This window comes from Pongo abelii, chromosome 19 (genome assembly GCF_028885655.2).
Source record: "Pongo abelii isolate AG06213 chromosome 19, NHGRI_mPonAbe1-v2.0_pri, whole genome shotgun sequence".
Classification (NCBI taxonomy): Eukaryota; Metazoa; Chordata; class Mammalia; order Primates; family Hominidae; genus Pongo; species Pongo abelii.
In genome coordinates this window covers 3322626-3347519 of record NC_072004.2, presented here as the reverse complement: position 1 = coordinate 3347519, position 24894 = coordinate 3322626, and the positions used below count along the sequence as shown (strand labels likewise).

Genomic DNA, 24894 nt, shown 5'->3' with positions numbered 1-24894 from the left:
AACCTAGCTCCCAGTACCATCTTCCCCATCCTTGAGGTGTCCTTTGTACCTGGAGGTGGCTGCAGACAGGGCAACCTGGCTCAAGTGTTAGGCCACCCGCAGTAGAGACTCGGGTTCAGCCATCCAGTATTTCTAGCAAGGAGAGTCACCCAGACCCAGTTTTTTTTTGTTTTGTTTTTGTTTTTTTTGTTTTTTGTTTTTTTTTTTTGAGAAGGAGTCCTGCTCTGTTACTCAGGCTGGAGTGCAGTAGCACGATCTCGACTCACCGCAACCTCTGCCTCCTGGGTAAGCAATTCTCTTGCCTCAGCCTCCTGAGTAGCTGGGATTACAGGCGCACACCACCACACCCAGCTAATTTTGTATGTTTAGTAGACACAGGGTTTCGCCGCATTGGCCAGGCCGGTCTCAAACTCCTGACCTCAACTGATCTGCCCCCTTCGACCTCCCAGAGGGCTGGGATTACAGGCATGAGCCACCGCACCTGGCCTAGCCCAGCTTTGAATCTGGACTTTGCTACCTATCTGCTGAGTGACCTTGGGCAAGTTGCTTTATCTACAGATAGAAGCCACATGTCTCCAAGGGGGGCCTTCCTCACCTTGACATTGTAAATTAGCAGCTAATTGACACTACAGGACAAGAGAAGACTAGAAATTGTCCTCCCTCACCCGCCCCCACTGAGACAAATGCATATCTGACTGCTTCCCCTATGCATCTATGTTTTTGTTTGTTTGTTTGTTTTTTGAGATGGAGTCTCACTCTGTCGCCCAGGCTGGAGTGGAATGGCATGATCTTGGCTCACTGCAACCTCCACCTCCCAGGTTCAAGCAATTCTCTTGCCTCAGCCTCCCAAGTAGCTGGGATTACAGGCATGTGCCACGACACCTGTCTAATTTTTGTATTTTTAGTAGAGACGGGGTTTCTCCATGTTGGTCAGGCTGGTCTCGAACTCCCGACCCCAGGTGATCCGCCCGCCTCGGCCTCCCAAAGTGCTGGGATTACAGGCGTGAGCCACCGTGCGTCTATGTTTATCTTCCATAAAGTGCAGATTTACTGAGCGCAAGATGAATCCATAATTGACTGTTTCCTCTACCCACCCCTTTTCACGTGCAACACATGTACTCAGTAAGCAGAATTGAAGCCTCACAAGAACGTGGCCCTGTGCTCCCTGTTTTCTTTCTTTCTTTTTTTTTGAGACAGAGTCCCGCTCTGTCACTCAGGCTGGAGTGCAGTGGCGCGATCTTGGCTCACTGCAACCTCCGCCTCCCAGGTTCCAGCAATTCTCCTGTCTCAGCCTCCCGAGTAGCTGGGATTACAGGTGCCCACCACCACACCCGGCTACTTTGTTTTTTTTTGTTTGTTTGTTTGTTTTTTGCATTTTAAGTAGAAACGGAGTTTCGCCATGTTGGCCAGGCTGGTCTCAAACTCCTTACCTCAGGTGATCTGCCTGCCTCAGCCTCCCAAGGTGCTGGGATTATAGCCCCTGCACCTGGCCTCCTCCCTCTTTTTTTTTTTTCTTTCCTCCTTTCTCTCCTGCCCATTTTTCACCTTTAAATATTGAGGCCCTCAGAATCCTGTTCAGAGGAGGAAGTGTGGGCCATAGATCCTACTGGGGCTTGTGTGTCTTTTTCCCGGGTGTGTCCTCAACCTTGGCAAAATAAACCTCTACATCAATTGGGTTCACCTCAGTCCTTTTCTTTGGTTTCATACTTGACTGGCAGCTCCCCGGAGACCATCTGTGAAACGTAGGTGATAATGACAGTGTCCATCTCCGAGGGCTCCTGGGAGGGCTGGGCAAGGCCATTTGGGCTCAGAGCTGGCCAGGGTGTGTGCTCAGCATGGGGGCACCCTCTGTGGCCCGGAGGCAGGACACAGGCAGACAGGCTCTGCCTGGCTCGGCCCTAACGGACTTCCTCCGTGTTCCCTCAGTGCACACTTCTTCCTGGAGATTGAAGGGTTTGAGCCCAACCCCACAGTTGCTAAGACCTCTCCTCCTGTCTTCTCCAAGCCCATGGATTCCAACATCCGGCAGTGGTGAGTACGGGCCCCAGCCCAACCCCCTGCCCTGGGCCCAGCCCTCAGCTCCAGCATGTGGCCAGTGACTTGCCCTGGGTCACGGGGCCAGGCCTGTCTGTGGCATGCTACCACTGTCTATTATAAAATTTTATTATTATTATTATTTATCTTTTCGAGATGGAGTGTCGCTCTGTTGCCCAGGCTGGAGTGCAGTGGCCCAATCTCAGCTCACAGAAGCCTCCATCTCCCAGGTTTAAGCGATTCTCCTGCCTCAGCCTCCCAAGTAGCTGGGACTACAGGCACATGCCACCACGCCCGGCTAGTTGTTGTGTTTTTAGTAGAAATGATTTAGTAGAGACAGTTTAGTTTCACCATGTTGGCCAGGCTGGTCTCGAACTCCTGACTGCAAGTGATCCACCTGCCTCGGCCTCCCAAAGTGCTGGGATTACATGCATGAGCCACCTCACCCGGCCCATTTGAAAACTTTAAAACCCTCTCTGTTCCCCCTGCCAACACCTCCAGCGTCTCTGGTAACTGTGATGACATGGACTCCCCCCAGTCTCCTCAGGATGATGTGACAGAGACCCCATCCAATCCCAACAGCCCCAGGTAAGTCTGCCCCCTCCCCGTCCTCCCACTGGGTCCACCCAGGCAGAGAGACAGGATCCGGGGCCCTGCAGGAAGGAGAAAGAATCCACCATTCCTGGGGGTTGGGACAAATGGAGTCATGGGTCCATGGCATGTAGGACGTTTGGGGGGAAGGAGTGGAGTATTGAATTCTATAAAACCCATTCGTTATGAAACATTCAAACAGCAGGATGCAGTGGAACAAGAACTGTAGCACGATACTATTTATGTGAACTAAAAATACATAGCTGGGCGCAGGGCTCATACCTGTAATCCCAGCACTTTGGGAGGCCGAGGCAGGAGGATCACGAGGTCAGGAGTTGAAGACCAGCCTGACCGACATGGTGAAACCCCGTCTCTACTAAAAATACAAACCTTAGCCGGGCGTGGTGGCGCATGCCTGTAATCCCAGCTACTGAGGAGGCTGAGGCAGGAGAATTGCTTGCACCCTGGAGGTGGAGGTTGCAGTGAGCTGAGATTGTGTCACTGTACTCCAGCCTGGGTGACAGAGCAAGACTCTGTCTCAAAAAAAAAAAAAAAAAAAAAAAGAAACAAAATACGTGTGCCCAACATCCATATGCATTTTGCAAGAACACATAGAAACAAAAGGAGACCATCCTGGCCAACATGGTGAAACCCCATCTCTACTAAAAAGACAAAAAATTAGCCAAGCATGGTGGCGGATGCCTGTAGTCCCAACTACTGGGGAGGCTGAGGCAGGAGAATGGCTTGAACCTAGGAGGTGGAGCTTGCGGTGAGCCGAGATTGCGCCACTGCACTGCAGCCTGGGTGACAGAGCAAGACTCTGTCTCAAAAAAAAAAAAAAGAAAGAAACAAAAGGAGACATCAACGCGTTACCATGGTTGCTTATCTGGAGTGGGAGGACAGGGAGGGATAGATTTTAAAAGTTCAAGCAACATAAAATATGAGATCTTATATTTTCAAGGTAATGTCTATGAATAGGCATAGATCCTTCCTGATCATTACCTCATGCATCAGAGTATAGGTATTTTGAGAAAATGTGATTGCATGTGGATTACAAGGGGAGCCTGATGGGTCCACGCAGAGCCCAGGGGTTTGCAGGCATTGGGACAGGTATGGGAGATGTTGGTGGCAGGTGCAGTGCCCTGTAGGCAGCTCTGGCGGGGAAAAGGAGAGATTGAGCTTGAGAGGACGTGTGTGGTGAGTTGGAAACACTTTCTGGCTTCAGTGCACACCTGGCCAAGGAAGAGCAGAGGAGGAAAAAGAGGCGGCTGAAGAAGCGCATCTTTGCAGCCGTGTCTGAGGGCTGCGTGGAGGAGCTGGTAGAGCTGCTGGTGGAGCTGCAGGAGCTTTGCAGGCGGCGCCATGACGAGGATGTGCCTGGTGAGTGTCTGAGCCTGGCAGAGGGTGCAGGGCTGGGGGCCCTGCTTGGCTTCTGGTGCCCATTTTCCCCTCCCCTCACCAACCCATGAGGTTGGAGTGTGAGGGGCCTTGAATTCTGGCTAGGGACTTTGAACTTGACTCCGAGGGGAATGGGGAACGACAGAAGGGTTTGGGCAGGTGAGAGTCAGGTCTGACTACTGTGTGGAAGATGGGGGGTGAAGCTGGAGAAGGCCACTGTTCAGGCAGGGCTGGGACCCTGAAGCAGGGCTTGAGAAGGGGAACGGTTCTGAGCAGCTCCTCAGCTAATAGCATTGGCAGGATTTGAGGACCTGGGGAGTGAGGGATGGGGGGTCCAGCACGGTGCCATTTAGACTTGGGTAGCTTGGTGGCTGGTGGAGCCCTGGGTGTCTCGGGAACCAGTGCAGTATCAGGTTGATGGGGAGGCCATGAGCTTTATTTGCAGGCCACGAGGAGGGGGCAGGCTGGAGACAGAGATTCCAGGGTGGCAGCAGCGGGGTGGACCGCGGGATGCCATGCAGTGGGCAAAGAGCAAAAGGCCTTAGATAAGGCACCCATGGGCCACAGACAGCAAGGAGCCAGCAGAGGAGATGGAGGAGGAACAGCTGGAGAGGGAGGAGGACAGCGGCCAAGTGTAAGGTCTGGGAGTGGGGATGTGGAGCAGGGGCTTGAGGTCTGTGGCTGCAGCAACCACACCCTCTGGGCTGGGAGGGCCAAGGGCAGCCGGGGCCCTCCTGTAACTCTACCCATGGCCCTGCCTGCAGACTTCCTCATGCACAAGCTGACAGCCTCCGACACGGGGAAGACCTGCCTGATGAAGGCCTTATTAAACATCAACCCCAACACCAAGGAGATCGTGCGGATCCTGCTTGCCTTTGCCGAAGAGAACGACATCCTGGGCAGGTTCATCAATGCCGAGTACACAGATGAGGCCTATGAAGGTATCCTGCCTGCAGAGGGGCTGTGCAGACAGGAGTCTCTGAGGGTGGGGTGTGGGGCCGCAGGGCCACTGCTGGCCAGGCCACGTGGAGGCACTGCTGCCATTGCGGAGCCCCAAGCATGTAGCATGGTACCAGGGATGCTGCAGGCAACCCTCTCTTTCTTCCTTCATTCTGCAAATAATGAACGCCTGGTTCCATGCCAGGCATTGTTTTTGGCACAGGCACGCATTGGTGAACAAGACAGGTTAAAGCCACTGCTCTAAGGCTGGGCACAGTGGCTCACACATGGAATCCCAGCACTTTGGGAGGCTGAGGTGGGTGGATCACCTGAGGTCAGGAGTTCAAGACCAGCCTGACCAACATGGTGAAACCCCGTCTCTACTAAAAATACAAAAATTAGCCGGGCGTGGTGGCAGGTGCCTGTAATCCCAGTTACTTGGGAGGCTGAGGCAGGAGAATCACCTGAACCCAGGAGGAGGAGGTTGCAGTGAGCCTAGATTGCCATTGCACTCCAGCCTGGGCAACAGAGCGGTACTCCATCTCAAAATAAATAAATAAGTAAAGAAAGAAAGAGAAAGAAAGAAAGAAAAGAAAGAAAGAAAGAAAGTCACTGCTCTAAATAAGATAATTTTAGATTTAAAATATTACGAAAATAAATGAAGATAGTGTGACAGAAAGTGACTGGGGGAGGGCAACTTTACAGTGGACAATCAGAGTGGTCATCTTTGGCCTGAGGCCGACATGATGAGAAGGATCAGGGCAAAAGCCCCAAGATGGGATTGAGCTTGGCATGGTTGAGCAATGAAAAGAAGGCTGGAAGTGAGGCAAGAGAGCCGGGCAGGGGCCACCAAGAGTCAACTGTTAGCATCATCATCATCATCATCATCATCATTAACTGTCCCCATTTGGGTCTCGATTTTGTGGATTTCTTTGTAAGTGGGCCAGAGACAATGCTGGGAGAGCAAATTTGGGAGAGTGGCTCTCTCCCAGAAAATCCACAGGGGAAAATCAGTAAGATGTGTCTTTATCTGAGTTTTGGAGTCAGTCAACAGCGCTTTAGGGTCTTATGAGGTGCTTGTGGCAAAAGAGATTGGCTCAATTATAATTGGATGCCGTCTTGTGGATATGCTGGGGGCACTAGATGTTTGAGCTTTTTTGTTTTTGTTTTTTTGACATGGAGTCTTGCTCTGTTGCCCAGGCTGGAGTGCAGTGGCGCGATCTTGGCTCACTGCAACCTCCGCCTCCTAGGTTCAAGCGATTCTCCTGCCTCAGCCTCCTGAGTAACTGGGATTACAGGCACCTGCCACCACGCCTGGCTAATTTTTTTGGATTTTTAGTAGAGACGGGGTTTCACCATTTTGTCCAGGCTGGTCTCAAACTCCTGACCTCAGGTGATCCTTGGCCTCCCAAAGTGCTGGGATTACAGGTGTAAGCCACCACACCCTGCCACATTTTAGCTTTTTCCAGGTGGTAGTTTAGCTTTGGCCCTTAACCCTTCTCATGGGAGAAAGTAATTGTGATTTATTATTTGAACTCTGCAGACTTTCAAAAGCGTTTCTGTTACATATAAGAAGAAGTCAAGGATTGTGACAAACTAGAAGGTATGGAGTGGAGGAGAGGAAACCTAGGGAAGACTGCTGCAACTGAGTGCTAAACTGCTCACTGAGCTCCCTGGTAGCCAATGCAAAGAGAGAAACTGGATGAACCGTATCACATTCTCAGCCTGTCTCTAATGAGTTAACAGTAGTCCTGCAGACAGGGAGGTTCAGGCCAGTGCCTCAAGCTTGCTTGTCCTAATTCTCCCTTTTCAGTCCCCTTTGTATCCTCCTTTCTTCTTGTCAGTATTGTAGGACTTACGAACTACCCTTTGCTAGCAACATGTTTCCCTTGAGGGCAGGGATGAAGTCTGTTGCTTACAGTTCATTTCCCAGTACCCTTAGGGTCTCACATAAGAGACGCTTAGTACATATTTTTTGGATGAGTGAATGAAAGAAGGTTGTTAGTGTTTGTATGAAGGCTTTGCTGTCCTGGTCACAGATCCTTACCTCTGCCTGTTCTTAGCCTCCCCTTTCCCTCTCCTTTCGTGAATCTCCCTCTTGCTGGGGCGAGGAGGTCTTGGGGGCTGTGGGCACCTCCTCTCTCTCTGAATGGTGGGAGGAGCTATTTATTCTTGTCTTCCTGGAAACCAGCCCCACCACCGTTCTGACCCATCCGCTGGTGCCTTCCTTCCTCTCAGCATTTCCTCCACCTGGAGCAGAGGGGCTCCAGGACCAGCAGAGTAGCATTCTTCCACACTCTGGGCAGGACCCAAGGTGACCACTCTGATTGTCCACTCTAAAGTTGCCCTTCCCCAGTCACTTTCTGTTACGCTATCTTCATTTATTTTCATAGTGTTTTTTTGTATCTAAAATTACCTTATTTAGAGCAATGACTTTATTTATTTATTTATTTATTTATTATTTTTTGAGATGGAGTTCGCTCTGTCACCCAGGCTGGAGTGCAGTGGCACGATCTCGGCTCACTGCAACCTCTGCCTCCTGGGTTCAGGTGATTCTCCTGCCTCAGCCTCCCAAGTAGCTGGGACTACAGGCAACTGCCTTGCCTCTCTGAGCCTCAGTTTCCCCACTGGGCAAGGGCGAATATTTCCTCCCTATGCTGCTAAGAGGAACCAATCACAACTTTATTAATATCATTTTAAAGCATTTTATCAGAGGCCTTCAGAGTTTTACTTTTTAAAGCAATTCTTCAATTAAGACATTTTTATTATAAAAATTTTAAACATAAAGATATTAGAATAATAAACCTCTATACATCCATCATCAGATTCAATATAACAGTTTATTTTTATTATTTTACTTTATTTTATTTTATTTTTTTTTTGAGACAGGGTCTCACTCTGTTGGGCAGGCTGGAGTGCAGTGGCACGATCACGGCTCACCGCGGCCTTGACCACCCTGGGCTCAGGTAATTTTCCCACCTCAGCCTCCCGAGTAGCTGGGACTATAGATGCGTGCCACCCCGCCCAGCTAATTTTTCTATTTGTTGCAGAGAGAGGGTTTCACCATGTTGCCCAGGCTGGCCTGTAACTCCTGGGCTCAAGCAATCCTCCTACCTCTGCCTCTCAGTGATGGGATTATAGGCGTGCGCCACCCCACCCAGCCTAACGACATCCACGTCACATGAATAGAGTTTCATTGTAAAGCAGCCCAGCATTTTACATACTTTTTTTTTTTTTTTTTAAGTCCTTTACCCATATACTTTGAGGAGTTTTCTAGGCCTTTGACATATGTGTGTGTATATGTGCACACAGAAAAAGTTTTATTTATTTAACATAAAATCGTATCATACTGTCTGTATTCTACAAGTTGGTTTTTTTGATTAACTATTAACTATATATGTCTTGGAGCACTTCTTATGCCAAAATACGAAAGTCTAGCTTCTTTTCACCAGATTAGTCTGCAATTGCAGCTGTACCCTGGCTAACTTCACCACTCCCCCATTGACAGACAGTCAGGTGTTTCCAATTGTGTCGTTATGACAATGTCACAGTGCACGATCTTGTCTATGACCCTGTGCACAGGTGCACATATGTTTCAGAAAATATTTTGAATTGGAATATTTGGGTTCAACTGCATACATATTTAAAGTTATAATAGTGGCCAGGCGCAGTGGCTCATGCCTGTAATCCCAGCACTTTGAGAGGCCAAGGCGGGTGGATCACTTGAGGTCAGGAGTTCCAGACCAGCCTAGCCAACATGGTGAAAACCCATCTCTACTAAAAATACAAAAACTAGCAGGGCGTGGTGGGGCACGCTTGTAATCCCAGCTACTCGGGAGGCTGGGGCAGGAGGATCACTTGAACCTGGGAGGTGGAGGTTGCAGTGAGCCGAGATCGCGCCACTGCACTCCAGCCTGGGCAACAGAGGGAGACTCCATCTCAAAAAAAAAAATTTTTTTTTAAATAAATAAAACAAAGTTATAATAGTTATTGACAAATTTGTCTCTAAAAGATACTAATTTACTCTCTCCCCACAACAGTGTACGGAAATACTCATTCTCCTACTCATCACTAACACTGCAAATTATCCTTTTTGTTGTTGTTGTTCTTTTCCAGTCTGGTAGGTGAAAAGGGTTAACTCTTTAGGTTCTAATTTTCATTTTCCTGACCACCAGTGATTCCAAGCATCTTTCACTTTGTTTATTCACTGTGTGTATTTTCTCCTCTGTGAGGTGCTTGTTGATAATCTTTTCTCAGTTTTCTTTTAGGTTGTTTGTCTATTGATTCATAGGCGCTTTTAATATATTATAGACTTTTAAAAACACATTGCCTTTCTTTTTTTTTTTGAGACAGGGTCTCACTCTGTCGCCCAGGCTGGAGTGCAGTGGTGCGATCTCGACTCACTGCAAGCTCCGCCTCCCGGGTTCACACCATTCTCCTGCCTCAGCCTCCCGAGTAGCTAGGACTACAGGCACTCACCATCACACCCGGCTAATTTTTTGTATTTTTAGTAGAGACGGGGTTTCACCAGGTTAGCCAGAATGGTCTTGATCTCCTGACCTTGTGATATGCCCGCCTCGGCCTCCCAAAGTGCTGGGATTACAGGCGTGGGCCGCTGCGCCCAGCATGCTGTTTTTTTTTTTTTTTTTCAAAGACAGAGTCTTGCTCTCTAGCCCAGGCTGGAGTGCAGTGGCGCAATCTCTGCCTCCTGAGTTCAAGTGATTCTCCTGCTTCAACCTCCTGAGTAGCTGGGACTACAGGTGCCCGCCACCACACTTGGCTAATTTTTTTTTGTGTGTTTTCAGTAGAGATGGGGTTTCTCCATGTGGGCCAGGCTGGTCTTAGACTCCTGACCTCAAGTGATCCACCCGCCTCGGCCTCCCAAAGTGCTGGGATTACAGGCGTGAGCCACTGCGCCTGGCCCTAAAACACATTGCCTTTTTATATATCTCAGATATTTTCCCCAGCCTATCACACGTCTTTAACTTTCATTAGGATGCATTCGGACATACAGAAATCTCTGAGGTAGGGGGATTGCTTGAGCCCAGGAATTCAAGACCAGCCTGGGCAACACAGCAAGATCCCGTCTCTACAGAAAATTTTAAAAATAAGCCAGGAGTGGTGGTGCAGGCCTGTAGTCCACACATGTGTGTGTATATATGTACACAGAAATAGTTTTATTTATTTACTTATTTAACATAAAATAGTACCATCATGTCTGTATTCTACAAGTTGCTTTTTTTGATTAATTGTATGTCTTAGAGCATTTCTTATGCCAAATATGAAAGTCCAGCTTTTGGGGGGGCTGAGGCAGGAGGATCACTTGAGCCCAGGAGTTCAAGGTTGCAGTGAGCTATGCTCATGCCACTGTACTCCAGCCTGGGTGACACAGCAAGATCCTATGTCAAACATACAAACAAACAAACAAAAAACAAAAACCCCCAAAACCACAAACCTTTATGTAAGCAAATATGTCAGCCTTTTCTTTATGGTTTCTGCCTTTTGGATCTTGCTTAAGAAGGTCTTCCCTACCAAAAGGTTAGCTATAAACAAACTTTCTAATTTGTTTTAAAGCTTAGTTCTTTAATCCACCAAGACTATTTTTGTTTATGGCACGGTGGCAGCTCTTTGGAAAATGCTGTTTCTGTTGGTGTATTTTGAGACCCTTCCCCCACTCCAGCCTTCTGGTCCCTTCCATCTGGAAGTTCTCTGGTCTCCAGCAGGCTTAGTGTCTGTCCCTCTACCCTTCTTTCCTCTTGCTGTGTCACCAGCGTATCATTCACCCACCGCCAGGGCTGGATCCCTAGATCTTACCTGAGACACCCTTCTCCCCAGCCGGTCATCCTGAAGGCTCTTTCTCCGGAGGGTCTTTGGGCTTCCTCCTTTCTCCACCCTTCATGTGCCCTCCAACTCCCCTTAGTCCAGGCCTCATCATTTGTTTTTTGTTTGTTTGTTTGTTTTTTTGAGATGGAGTTTCACTCTTCTTGCCCAGGTTGGAGTGCAATGGCCCGATCTAGGCTCACTGCAACCTCCACCTCCCGGGTTCAAGTGATTCTCCTGCCTCAGCCTCCCAAGTAGCTGGGATTACAGGCATGCGCCCCCACGCCCGGCTAATTTTGTATTTTTAGTAGAGACGGGGTTTCACCATGTTGGTCAGGCTGGTCTCGAACTCCTGACCTCAGGTGATCCACCTGCTTTGGCCTCCCAATGTGCTAGGATTACAGGCCTCATCATTTCTTTCACTGGTCTCGGCTGCTTCTAACGCATCCTCCACTTTTGCAACCAGAGAGGTCTGAGAACACCCATGTGCCAAGCCCTAAATTCTCGTCATGCCAGTTTCCTAATTCAAGGCCTTCTGTGACTCTGGCCCTTAGCACAAGCTCTGCCCTCTTACCCTGGCTGATGAGCTGGCCCCACCCCGCCTCGCTAAACTTCTGAGGTCCCAGGTTAGAGAGCTCTGGGAAGCCCCCTGACGCTCTCTGGCTGTGAAGGGCCCTTGCTCTGGGTACCGCAGCTCCTGCACCCCTCTGAATCGTAGCACCTAGTTCCCAGTGACACTGTGGGCTTCTTGAGGAAAATAATCGAAATTGCGTCTTGTGCACCACTGATCCCCAGCGCCTGGGGCCGGAGCCCGGAGCAGGCGCTCCACAAACATTCCTTGGGTCCGCGCAGGCATGAAGGAAGCAAAGAATAAAGCTGGGATTCCTGGTAGCTGGCGACACAGACCGGGGCTCTGATTTCCCCACGGGTTCGGGGAGGGTATGGAGGCCAGAGCGGGTGGGCAAGAGGCCCCGGTTCCCGGCGCTGAGGCTCCCGCGCGTCCCCGCCCGGTCCGCAGGGCAGACGGCGCTGAACATCGCCATCGAGCGGCGGCAGGGGGACATCGCAGCCGTGCTCATCGCCGCCGGCGCCGACGTCAACGCCCACGCCAAGGGGGCCTTCTTCAACCCCAAGTACCAACACGAAGGCTTCTACTTCGGTGGGTGCCGCCCCCGCCCGGTGCGGAGTCTGGGAGGAGGGAGGAGGGAGACGGGAGAGGAAGGGAGGGAGGGGGGGAGGAGGGAAGAAGGGAGGAGGGAGGAAAGGAGAGGGAAGGAGGAAGGAAGGGAGGAGGGAGAGGGAGGAAAGGGAGGAGGGAGAGGGAGGAAGGAAGAGGGAAGCAGGAAGGAGGGAGGAGGAAGAGGGAGGAGGGAGGAAGGAAGCGGGAAGGATGAAGGAGGGAGGAAGGGAGGAGGGAGAGGAAGGAAGGGAGGAAGGAGAGGGAGGAAAGGGAGGAGGGAGAGGGAGGAAGGAAGAGGGAAGCAGGAAGGGAGGAGGGAGAGGGAGGAAGGGAGGAGGGAGAGGGAGGAAAGGGAGGAGGGAGAGGGAGGAAGGAAGAGGGAAGCAGGAAGGAGGGAGGAGGGAGAGGGAGGAAGGAAGAGGGAAGCAGGAAGGAGGGAGGAGGGAGAGGGAGGAAGGAAGAGGGAAGCAGGAAGGAGGGAGGAGGGAGAGGGAGGAAGGGAGGAGGGAGAGGGAGGAAAGGGAGGAGGGAGAGGGAGGAAGGAAGAGGGAAGCAGGAAGGAGGGAGGAGGGAGAGGGAGGAAGGGAGGAGGGAGAGGGAGGAAGGAAGAGGGAAGCAGGAAGGAGGGAGGAGGGAGAGGGAGGAGGGAGGAAGGAAGCGGGAAGGATGAAGGAGGGAGGAAGGGAGGAGGGAGAGGAAGGAAGGGAGGAGGGAGAAAGGAAGAGGGAAGCAGGAAGGAGGGAGGAAGGGAGGAGGGGGAGGGAGAGGGAGGGAGGAGGAGGAAGGAAGAGGGAAAGAGGAAGGGAGGAGGGAGGAGGGGGAGGGAGGAAGGAGGGAGGAGGGAGGGAGGAGACAGAAGGGAGAAGGAGGAGGGAGAGGGAGGAAGGGAGAGGGAGAAAGGGAGGAGGAAGGAAGGAGGAGGGAGAGAAAGGAAGGAAGGAGGGAGGAAGGGAGGGACCACCCCGCTTTGAGCTCCACCCGCACTGTCCCTGCCTCAAGAGGCTCTGGTGCCCCAGAGGGGCAGGAGGAGAGGAGGCTGGGCATGTCCATCTGAGCAGAACACCAGGGTGGACCAGAGAAGGAGGGGATGGGAGGAGGTGTTGGGGGAGGAGTCCATGTTCCGGTGGTGTCACCTGTTGGTATTAGAAGCATTGTCCTGGGCAGCCCTCTGAGGGAACAGAGACCTGGGAGGGAGGTTGGGGAGGCAGCCCCATTTTACAGGCGAGGAGATGGCTCTGCGAAGGGAAAGGACTTGCCCCAGGGTAGCAGGGCGTTGACTTAGGTGTCCTGGCCTCCAGCTCTGACCTCTGTGCCAGGGCCCAGTGTACCTCAGGACTGCAGACAGGGAGTCAAGAGTGACAGGGCAGAACTCCTCTGCCTGACAAGTCACAGAGTCCAGAAGCAACTGGGGTTAGGATGCTCTAGGAAAAAAAAATTGAAATGCATAATTTAGATATAGTGAAAGTCACCCGTTTTAGAGGACAGTTCTGTTCATTTTCACAATGCGTCGAGTTGATTAACCACCACTGCAATCAGGACAGGGAACAAATAGCTCCGTCACACCCAAAAATTTCTCTGTGCAACTTTTCGCAGAGGAGACCCCTCCTGCCACCCAGTCTTGCCTGACTGATGATCACCCATCTGTTTTCTCTTCTGGGTGGTTTTTCTTTCTTTCTTTCTTTTTTTTTTTTATGGAGTCTCACTCTGTTGCCCAGGCTGCTGGAGGGCAGTGGCGCCATCTCGGCTCACTGCAGCCTCTGCCTCCTGGGTTCAAGCGATTCTCATGCCTCAGCCTCCTGAGTAGCTGGGATTATCTTCTGGGTGGTTTTTTAATCAGCAGGACTAGCTAGTCTGTGCTCTGGGCAGCCTTGCGTGTCTAGGTGTGGGTGTCCTGGAAAACGGGGTCTTGTCCAGTTCATAGTGTGTCCCCATTGCCCTGCATGGGACCTGGTTGGACCTGGTGTTGGGAAGCATTTGTTGGGTGGGGCGAGGAGAGGGGAGGCAGCTGAAGACCTGGTGTCCAGGGCTGATCATGTCCCAGGCTTGCTGTGTGACCTCATGTGAGTCACTTGCCTTATTTTTTCTTAACAAGCGTTTATTGAGCACTTACTATCTACATCAGGCACTGTTCTAAGTACCTGAAATGTATCAGTGAACAAAACAGAGATCCTTGCCCTGATGGAACTTACATTCTAGACAGGGAGAGACCATCGGTAATAAGCACTATAAATAAGAATTTTATATGCTATGATACGAAATGATAAGTGCTCTTAAAAAATACAAAGTAGACCGAGTGCAGTGACTCACATCTGTAATCCCAGCACTTTGGGAGGCCAAGGCAGGTGGATCACGAGGTCAGGAGTTCAAGACCATCCTGGCCAACGTGGGGAAACCCCATCACTACTAAAAATACAAAAATTAGCCAGGCATGGTGGCGGGTGCCTGTAGTCCCAGCTACTCAGGAGGCTGAGGCAGGAGAATAGCTTGAACCCGGGAGGCAGAGGTTGCAGTGAGGCGAGATCGCACCACTGCACTCCAGCCTGGGCGACAGAGTAGGACTCTGTCTCAAAAAAAAAAAAAAAAAAAAATGTAAAGCAGAGGACAAGGAATCAAGAGTTCTGTCTGGGACAAGAGGAGGGTGGATTTTAATTTTAAATAGAGTGGTTAGGGTGGCTCATTGAAAGGTGACGTTTGAGCAAGGACTTGAAGGAGGTGAGGGAGCAAGTGACTCGGCTATTTACAGGCAGAGGGGACAGCCGAGCGAAGGCCCCCGGGCCGCTTGTTGGAGGAGGTGGAAAAAGGCCGTTGTGGCAGGAGGCAGTGAGTGATGGGGAGAGGAGGCCAGAGTATGCAGGGCTTTGTGGGCTGTCATTGGAACCTGAGCTTTCATTCTGGGGGAGGCACGAACAGGTTGGTCTGGCTGCTGTGCTGAGCAGAGTATTAAAGGGCCAGGGTGGAGGCCGGGAGGCCAGTTAGGAGGCTACCGCAGTGATCTAGCTTCACTCTTCCCCGTAGAAGCAGAAGATGGAGAGAGGGCCAGGGAACCTGAGTTGCCCATCCTGCTGAGATAGGATATGGGCCCCAGTCCTGGGGCTTGGGGGACGCTGCTTCCAGCCCATAAGAGAACCAAGCTTCGGTGCGCTCATCCCCCAGGTGAGACGCCCCTGGCCCTGGCAGCATGCACCAACCAGCCCGAGATTGTGCAGCTGCTGATGGAGCACGAGCAGACGGACATCACCTCGCAGGACTCACGAGGCAACAACATCCTTCACGCCTTGGTGACCGTGGCCGAGGACTTCAAGACGCAGAACGACTTTGTGAAGCGCATGTACGACATGATCCTACTGCAGAGTGGCAACTGGGAGCTGGAGACCACTCGCAACAACGATGGCCTCACGCCGCTGCAGCTGGCAGCCAAGATGGGCAAGGCGGAGGTGGGGCCATGGGGCGCGGGAGGTCGGGAGGTCGAGAGGCACAGCTGCCACTCTCTCAGCTCCGGGGGCCTTACCGGGGATTCACAAACCACAGCCTCAGCCTTGAGAAGGTCCCAGCCTTGGGTCCAGAACTGCAGTGGTGTGGCGGCCTGAGGCAGGTTTGTTCTGAGGGGCCACGCGGAGCTGGTGCGATGCAGCCCACTCTCTAGACTTCAGTCCCTAATAGGCCACGTTTCCATCGCTTGTCCTGGAAGGGCTAGTCTGGGGGAGCCTGAGGCTGAGGTGACACAATAGCCCCAGCAGTGGGTGGCCCTTGGGGCCTTCTGCCTTTCACCAGGACAAGAGTTCCAGAATGGCTGCTCTGGGCCCAGAGCTAATATGCTGCCATTTCCCAATTATGGAGAGACCCCAGCCTGTTTGTCCGGTTGGAACTCTGTGCCACGTCCCCAGCAGAGAGTGTGGCTGCTTTGGGCCAATCTTGCCTTGTGTGATGTGGCTGAGAAATCGAGGCTTAGCTGGGAGCCTTGGTGAAGACTTGAGCAGGGCTGGGCTCAGATCTCTTTCAGGGGCCGGTATCATGGCTTGGCCTGAGATGTTCTTCTCAGGGGACTGATTCTGTGGTCCAAGCGTGTTCCTCAGCCTCACTGTCTCTGCACTCTGCGAGGAGGCTGTGACTCCTGGGATGCCATCAGAGGACACTGGGGGTGGTGGCTCTTGAGTAATCGCAGCTGTGCCAGCCTCAGGGTACCCGCCTCCCTGGTCAGCTGCCCCGAGGGCCTTGGTCCTGTCCCAAGTGGTCAGGGCTGGGGCCCACAGGGGGCCTTTTGATTCTCCTGTGGGGGAGGAGGAGATGGATAACGGCTTCAACAGAGGAGGAATTGTGTGTCTGCCTCCCCGCAGCTCCTGCCTACCCTCAGGGTCACAGCTTGCTGGGGCTTTGAAGAGTCAGCTTGTGGTTGCAGAAGGAACCTTCTCCAAGGCCATCTTCCCTGTGTGCCACTGTGGCGGGTGCTCTCCCTGCCACCCCAGCCCAGGGAGGAGGCTTCCTGCATGGAGCATGGTCCCAGGACCCCCTTGTTTTGTAGGGGACAGTGTGCCCGCTGTGGCCGGCCTGGGGGGAGGCACCTGTCCCCCGCTTCCCTCCTCTGTTCCGTGTCCTCCAGAAAACTTTTCTGGATGCTGCCCAGGTTGGCCACCGTCCTGGGGCTTTTATAGGCTGGGGTGCGGGACGGAGAGACCTGGCCTTATCCCTAGAAGCTCTCTGCCTGGGCTCTCATGACAGATGGGATGGGAACCCAGTGGGTCTTGTGAGGCCAGGTCTCTGACACTGTCCTTCCCAACTGTCCCTTCCTCTTGGGTCTTGAGTTGGTGCCCTAGGAAGCCCATGTGTCATCCTGGGGTAACCCAGGGCTCAGCTTTTTGGAAGTAGGAAGCCAGAGACAGTGGCTCTGTGTCCAGCCTGCACTTTGGAGCCAGCCAGGAAGCTTCACAAATACAGACTCCTGGGTCCCGCCCTGGAGATTTCGATTTCATTAGTTGATGCTGTGGGAATTTTTTTTTTTTTTTTTGAGACTAGAGTCTCACTTCATTGCCCAGGCTGGAGTGCAGTGGTACAATCATGGCTCACAGCAACCTCTGCCTCCCAGGTTCAAGCGACTCTCCTGTCTCAGCCTCCTGAGTAGCTGGGGTTACAGGCATGTACCACCAAACCTGGCTAGTTTTTGTATTTTTAGTAGAGACAGGGTTCCACCATGTTGGCCAGGCTGGTCTTGAACTCCTGACCTCAAATGATCCACCCGCCTCGGCCTCCCAAAGTGCTGGGATTACAGGCATGAGCCACCGCACCTGGCCATGCTGTGGGAATTTCTAAGTTTCCCAGTGACCCTAACATGCAGCAGAGTTTGAGGATCACTGACCTACTGAAGTCCCACGGGCCTCCCTGTAGGGCGTGGTGTCTCTCGTCACCACCTCTCTGGCCAGAGTGGTGAGCCACAGCTGGAAGGGTCTTGGCTTAGGGTGGGCTGGGGACGCTGAGAACACTTCTGGCTTCTTCTCAAGTCCAGAGCAAATGGAAACTGTTTCTAAAAAATCATCAGTGCCTGGATTTTTCACTGAACCAGGGCCCCAGCTGGCGTGAGGCATTTCAAGCTGATTGTGCAGCTTGCTGCAGCCTGTGAAGAACCTTCACACCTTTTGTCCCTGGTATTCACAACCCCCAGTGAGATGGGCAGAACAGCAAGCTTTGTGCGCATTCCACAGATAAAGACGGGGCCAAGGGCCATGGCGCCAGGCACAGAAGCAGGTCTCCACCCATCCTGGGCGGGAGTATCCCCTGGGTCCAGCCAGCTGCTGGCTGGTCCAGCCCTGTTGGCCTCAAGCCCCTGTTCTGCAGCTGACAATTGTTCCTTGTCCTGTCCCAGATCCTGAAGTACATCCTCAGTCGTGAGATCAAGGAGAAGCGGCTCCGGAGCCTTTCTAGGAAGTTCACCGACTGGGCGTACGGACCCGTGTCGTCCTCCCTCTACGACCTCACCAACGTGGACACCACCACAGACAACTCAGTGCTGGAAATCACTGTCTACAACACCAACATCGACGTGGGTCTCCTGCGCAGGCGGGGAAGGGCAGGGAACAGAGGGCTGGACCTCAGGCCAGGGGCTCAGAGGACGCTGGGAAGACCCAGTGCTGCCAGCTCCATTCCCCCACGTCGGCATACCCCACTCTGTTGCCTCAGTGGGCAGAGTTAGGCACAGAAAGGGCGAGGCCTGGGACAGATGCTGGGCCCGACTCTTCCTGGTTGACCTTGGACAGTAGACCCGAGTGGTGGTGGCAGGGGCGGTGGGTGGGGGTTCTTTTGGACCCAGTATCCAGGGCTGTTTGGGTGTAGGTGATGGGGTGATTGGGGTTGATCCTTTCCATATTGTTTCTCTCCCACCGCTCTGTTATTGTATATGGCCAGGCTTAGAATTCTTTCCTCCCCAAAACCTGGTCCCAAATGACGGTCAGAGAGTGCACCGAGGAGCAATCGGGGGGCCTTCCTGGAGGAGGCTAGAGGGGAGAGTTCGGTGCAACTGGAGGTGAAGAGAGGAGCAGCTATGAGAGGTGTTCAGCTCTTGGGGGCAGTGAGGCAGCAGGCTGGGTCTTCCTCCTTCATACTTTACCACGAGTCGTGCTTCCCAGAGTCTCCTTGCCTTAGGTCTTCCCAGACCCTCACAGCAGCCTGGTTGGTAGGGCAGGGATTGTTAACAGTTTTATAGGTGAGGAGTCTGAGGCCCAGAGAGGGTCAGGGGCTGTCCTAAAGTCACACAGCGAAGGAGGAGCAAACTGGGGCTGGAACCCCTGCCACCACCTCCTGCCCACTTCTATCCTCCACTTTCTGCTGTGCGTCGGGTCCTCCTGCTGCAAGCCCGGGCTCCTGCGGCCTCTGACTGCTGCCCTAGTACCCTGGGGAGGAGCCGCAGGAGCCGGAAATCACCCTCCCAGCATTTCCAGCCAAACCAGTCCATCGGGCATAATGATGCTCCCCTTCTGCAGCACTGACTCAGAGCTCCCACAGGCCTTTAGAAAACGGTCCCTCCCTCTCTCCCTCATCTCCATGGTGACTGGTGGCGTTCTACCCCTAGAACCGGCATGAGATGCTGACCCTGGAGCCGCTGCACACGCTGCTGCATATGAAGTGGAAGAAGTTTGCCAAGTACATGTTCTTTCTGTCCTTCTGCTTTTATTTCTTCTACAACATCACTTTGACCCTCGTCTCGTACTACCGCCCCCGGGAGGAGGAGGTACGTGGGCCCCTTGGAGGGGGAAAATGGGGTGGTCAGAGCTGGAGGGGCTTGGAGCTGCCCCACGTGCAGATGGGAAAACTGATGCCCAGAGAGGCCAGGAGATTGGGCGGGGTCCCCCAGTTGTCCTTCACGCTTCCCAGGGAACTGAATATGTCTTCAGTGCTTAGCCTGGGCTAAGCCCCAGGTGCTGAGTCCCAAGGGCAGACCCATATTGGGAGGAAAGTTGGAGAATTCGGAGACTCAAGCCCTGCACAGGGTCTCTGTCTATAAATATAGAACTGGTTGGGTGTTTCTGCTGTGAGGGCTGCAGGAAATCGGAGGAGGATAAGCTCTGCCTGCCTGCTGGGTCTCGGTTTCCCATGCATCACGTGGGGCACAGAGCCTCGGCTTTATTTAATGGTACTGTGAGGCCGTGTTGAGTGCCTGGATATGGATGGGTTCTGGAAAGGCTATTGCAATGGAGTGTGAGGGTTAGCACAGATTGGATGATACTCTTCGTTGTAGAGTTCTGGGTTTCCATCAAGGGTGGGGAGAGTTGGGGTCAGGGAGCTGCTCTCTCTTCTCTTGCCCTGTACAGAGATCAGGTTTCATGCTGGTCTCTGGCCGGCTTGAGTGTTTCACCTGGGTTTTGGTCCCTCTAGAGTTGGTGCCAGCCCAGTCCTCCTTACTCCCTGTACTGACCACCCCTCTTCTTTCCCTGCAGGCCGTCCCGCACCCCTTGGCCCTGACGCACAAGATGGGGTGGCTGCAGCTCCTAGGGAGGATGTTTGTGCTCATTTGGGCCATGTGCATCTCTGTGAAAGAGGTAAGTGGGCCACCCGGCCCTTCCAGACCGCCCCGCGAGGCAGGCAGGTGACGGCCTCCATCCCTCTCTGCTGTGCCATTACTGCTGGGGGGTCTGGGGAGGCGTTTCCTTCCCAAGCCTTACCTTTCTGAGTTATAACATGGGAAAAAAATGGATAAGGCTGGCCTATCCTACCTACTTCATCCATCTACTTCTCTATCCATCTGCCCAACTATCCGCCATTTATCTACCTTCCCAGCCACTCAGTGTCCCTCGTCCTCTTCCATCCCCATCCACCTATCCGATCACCTGCCCTCTTTCATGGACTCAGCCACTCATTCATCCATTTACATGTCCACTCATCCTTACCGACCATCCTTCTATCCTTTATCCAACCACCTTTCCATATCTCCGTCCGTCCATCCATCCATCCATCCATCCTTCCATCTATCCATCCATCCATCCATCCATCGATCCATCCATCCATCCTTCCATCCATCCATCCATCCATCCATCCATCCATCCATCCATCCATCTATCCATCCATCCATCCTTCCATCTATCTATCCATGCATCCATCCATCCATCCATCCATCCATCCTTCCATCTATCCATCCATCCATCCATCCATCCATCCAATGAATCAACACATATAATCTGAGCACTTTCTATATATGTGTGGCCCTGGAGGAGGTGACAGGGATGGGACAAGTTTGCCCTGTTTGAGTTCTAGCCTGGTGGGGGACATAGCATGGGCATAAATATCAAGACTTTACGATAGACCAAAAAGGACCCTAAGCTGGGTTCAGATCAGTGTTCAGAGGAAGGGAGGTGACTTTTATCTGGGGACAGGGAATGGTAGAGATGCTTGAAGGCAGAGATGGCACTTACTCTGGTGAGGGAGGATTGGGCACGAGGACGATGAGGACAAGGTCATTACAGGGTGGATATGGGGAACAGCATGAGCAAAGGCTTGGAGGCTGGAACGCTAGGCTGGGTTTGGAGAATGGAAGGTGGCTGTAGTGATAGTACCGATTTGCAGGTTCTGGGGTGGGGATGGGGTAAGGAGTGAGGGAGGTGAGAAGATTTGAGGAAGCGTTCACCTTCACTGTGGAGGTGCCCACGCCCCCCAGGCACAGGTCCCCTTTCAGATCCGCCACCTGGACTCTAGCTGGGCCTTTGCGCATTCAGCCCTCACTGAGTCTTGGTCCTGGGGAAGCACCCTCTGCTCAGCTCCCCCGGTGAGGGCCATGAAGAGGGTGCAGTTTTTCTTTCCTTCCTGGCCTTAGGGCATCGCCATCTTCCTGCTGAGACCCTCGGATCTGCAGTCCATCCTCTCGGATGCCTGGTTCCACTTTGTCTTGTAAGTAGGTCTGGCCCCTTGGTTATCGCCTCACAGGCAGGGTTGACCTTCTGTATGGTGGCTGCCGTGTCCCCCTCTTGAACGAATACCCTACCATGCCACCGTGTCCCAGTCACTCTGCCATGGTTACACGCCAGGGGTCTCCTTTCTTCCTCCTAGTAGGAGACACGAAAATACCCATGGAGAGAGTCAGAAAACTTCAGGGCTGTCGGGCGCAGTGGCTCACACCTGTAATTCCAGCACTCTAGGAGGCCGAGGTGGTGGTGATGGCCAACTCCACCCATCACAGAGCCCCATGCAGAAGGCAGCATGGAGTGGAGAAGGCAGGAACAGGCTTAGCAATCCTGTTTACGTTTTTTTTTTTTTTTTAGTTGAGATGGAGTTTCACTCTTGTTGCCCAGGCTGGAGTGCAATGGCGTGACCTCGGCTCACTGCAACCTCCACCTCCCGGGTTCAAGCAATTCTCTTGCCTCAGCCTCCTGAGTAGCTGGGATTACAGACGTGCACCATCACACCTGGCTACTTTTTGTATTTTTAGTAGAGACGGAGTTTCGCCATGTTGGTCAGGCTGGTCTTGAACTCCTGACCTCAAGTGATCTGCCTGCCTCAGCCTCCCAGAGTGCTGGGATTCCAGGCGTGAGCTCCTGCACCGGCCTCTTCTGCTTCTTATTTGTTTTGTTAGTGTGGAGGGAGACATTGTTCCTCATTTCAGTCTAAAATGCAGTTGATGAATCAGATGGTTTTTCTTACAATCGTGCCTGTGTTGTGACTTTGGTTAGCTATTTTATAATTTTGGAAACTGCCTGATGTTATAAGACAGTGTTTTTATCCAGATGTCTGCATAACGGATGTTATGCAGATGTCTGCATGTGACTGTGTAGGAGTAGATATTGATTTTGTATGTTTGCGATATATTGTACTTAAAAACATTTTAACTGTGGGCTGGGCACGATGGGTCATGCTTGTAATCCCAGCACTTTGGTGGGCCAAGGTGGGTGTATCATCTGAGGTCAGGAGTTTGAGACCAGTCTGGTGAAACCCCCTCTCTCTACAAAAAATACAAAAATTAGCCTTGTGTGGTGGCATGCACCTGTAATCCCAGCTACTCAGGAGGCTGAGGCAGGAGAATTGCTTGAACCCGGGAGGCGGAGGCTGCAGTGAGCCGAGATAACGCCACTGCACTCCAGCCTGGGCGATAGAGTGACACTACATCTCAAAAAAAAAAAAAATTAATTGTGGTAAAATACACATAGCATAAAAGTTAGCATTGCACCCATTTTTTAAGCATACAAATCGATACTGTGAAGTACATTCATGTTGTTGGGCAATCAGTCTTTAGAACTGTTTTCATCCTGTAAAACTCAAACCCATACTCCTTAAACAACAGCCCCTATTCCTCTCCTTTCCCGGCCCCCCGTAACCACCATTCTTCCTTCTTTCTCTGTGAATTGGACTATTTTAGGTACCTCATATGTGGAGTCATATAGTGGAGTCACCTATCTTATTTCACTTAGCATATATCATACTTTAAAAAGATTTAATGCTGGGCACGTTAGCTCATGCCTGTAATCCCAGCACTTTGGGAGGCCAAGGTGGGTGAATCACCTGAGGTCAGAAGTTCGAGACCAGCTGGCCAACGTGGTGAAACCCCCATCTCTACTAAAAATACAAAAATGAGCCTGGTGTGGTGGCGGGTGCCTGTAATCCCAGCTACTAGGGAGGCTGAGGCAGGAGAATCACTTGAGCCTGGGAGATGGAGGTTGCAGTGAGCAGAGTTCATGCCACTGTACTCCAGCCTAGGTGACAGAGCAAGACCCTGTCTCTGCCCCCTGACCCCCTAAAAAAAACCACGATTTAAAAAGTAGGGTTTGGGGGACTTTTGTTATGATTGGCTTATAAGTATAGATATTGGCAGTTGTTGTCATTTTGGTTAAAAATACAATCATTTACCACATCTTTGGTCTACTCCAGTAGTTCTCAAATTGATGTGGGAATCAGAAATTATGTGGGTGATTTAGATTATTTTTCTTTTTCTTTTCTTTTTTTTTTTTTTATTTGTAGATACAAGGTCTCACTATGTCGCTCAGGCTGGTCCTGAACTCCTGGCCTGAAGCGTTTCTCCTACCTCAGCCTCCCAAAGTGTTGGGATTACAGGCGAGAGCCACTACACCAGGCCCATGTGGGTAATTTGAAAAATATATGGCCTCCCGGGCAGTACCCTAGAATCTTCTGCGGCCCTGTGGATGTGTGTTTTTTCCTTTTTTAAAGTCCCCACCAGCTGCAATCAGCTTACCACAGGCTGTGAGTGGCATCTGGTGATGTCTCTACAGGCTAAATTCTATGGTAGCCAAATGGATCTGAGGCAGCCTGATTCTGGTCTCTTCAGCATCTGTCACCGGGGTGACTGTTCAGGGGGTTTAAGGGAGGTTTGGGGGATTTGCATATCTTTGCCCTGATGCCGAGAAGTAAGTAAGGCCCGTGTCTCCTGTGTCTCCTGAACAGTTTTGTCCAAGCTGTGCTTGTGATACTGTCTGTCTTCTTGTACTTGTTTGCCTACAAAGAGTACCTCGCCTGCCTCGTGCTGGCCATGGCCCTGGGCTGGGCGAACATGCTCTATTATACGCGGGGTTTCCAGTCCATGGGTATGTACAGCGTCATGATCCAGAAGGTGCGTTGGGAGCTGCGCCGGCGGGAGGGCCCTCGGAGGATGGCCATTTTTCAGATGGGGATACTGAGATCTGGAGAGGAAGAGGGGTTTACCAAGGGGCAGGCCACTGCTCTTTCTCCCGAATGCCATGCGCTCCCTTTGCTTTCGGTCAGGCTTTAAGTGTCGAGACCTTAAATCCCCCAGGCTTGTGGGGTGCTGGGGAGGGGTACACTTTGTGGAGGAATGTTCTAACCCCTGGGCAGTGGTGTGCTAGTAAACATTTAACAGCTGTTTTCTGTGTGTGTGTGTATGTGTGTGTGTAGGTGGAATATGTATATTCCATACATATACATGTACACTTATCATACATTTTACTATATAAAGGATGTGTATCACACAATTTGCAAATAATGAAAATATGCTATACAGTTTATTGTAAATTCCGCATAGCCAGTTGAGTCTCAGAATAATTTGTTGCTTTTTTTTTTTTTTTTTGAGACTGAGTCTTGCTCTGCCTCCCAGGCTGGAGTGCAGTGGTGCGATCTTGGCTCACTGCAACCTCTGCCTCGCGGGTTCAAGCGATTCTCCTGCCTCAGCCTCCGGAGTAGCTGGGATCACAGGCATGCACCACCATGCCCGGCTAATTTTTGTATTTTTAGTAGAGACGGGGTTTCAGCATGTTGGCCAGGATGGTCTCGAACTCCTGACCTCAGGTGATCTGCCTGCCTCGGCCTCCCAAAGTGCTGGGATTACAGGTGTGAACCACCGCGCCTGGCCTATTTGTTGCTTTTTATTGAATTCTAGTTTTTTGTTGTCAACCTTTGGTTGCAATTGACAAAAGAGTGCTATTCAGACATGAATGTTGGTTGAGAGTTTTCTTTATAAGCAGTGATTAAAGTGAAACAATTAAGATGTATGT

The 24894-nt window shown here is 51.9% G+C and overlaps 1 protein-coding gene across 2 annotated transcripts in view; it reads left to right on the top strand.

The window, feature by feature from the left end:
- TRPV3 (transient receptor potential cation channel subfamily V member 3) overlaps positions 1–24894 on the top strand; it is a 49010-nt gene that overhangs the window by 10489 nt on the left and 13627 nt on the right. For both annotated transcript variants that reach the window (XM_024235445.3, XM_024235444.3), the window contains 11 exons: positions 1927–2031; positions 2536–2622; positions 3851–4005; positions 4788–4964; positions 11801–11941; positions 15116–15396; positions 17817–17993; positions 19020–19178; positions 19885–19986; positions 21255–21328; positions 23831–23996. In XM_024235445.3, coding sequence (XP_024091213.3) covers positions 1927–2031; positions 2536–2622; positions 3851–4005; positions 4788–4964; positions 11801–11941; positions 15116–15396; positions 17817–17993; positions 19020–19178; positions 19885–19986; positions 21255–21328; positions 23831–23996 — 1624 coding nt within the window. The remainder of the gene's footprint in view (positions 1–1926; positions 2032–2535; positions 2623–3850; positions 4006–4787; positions 4965–11800; positions 11942–15115; positions 15397–17816; positions 17994–19019; positions 19179–19884; positions 19987–21254; positions 21329–23830; positions 23997–24894) is intronic.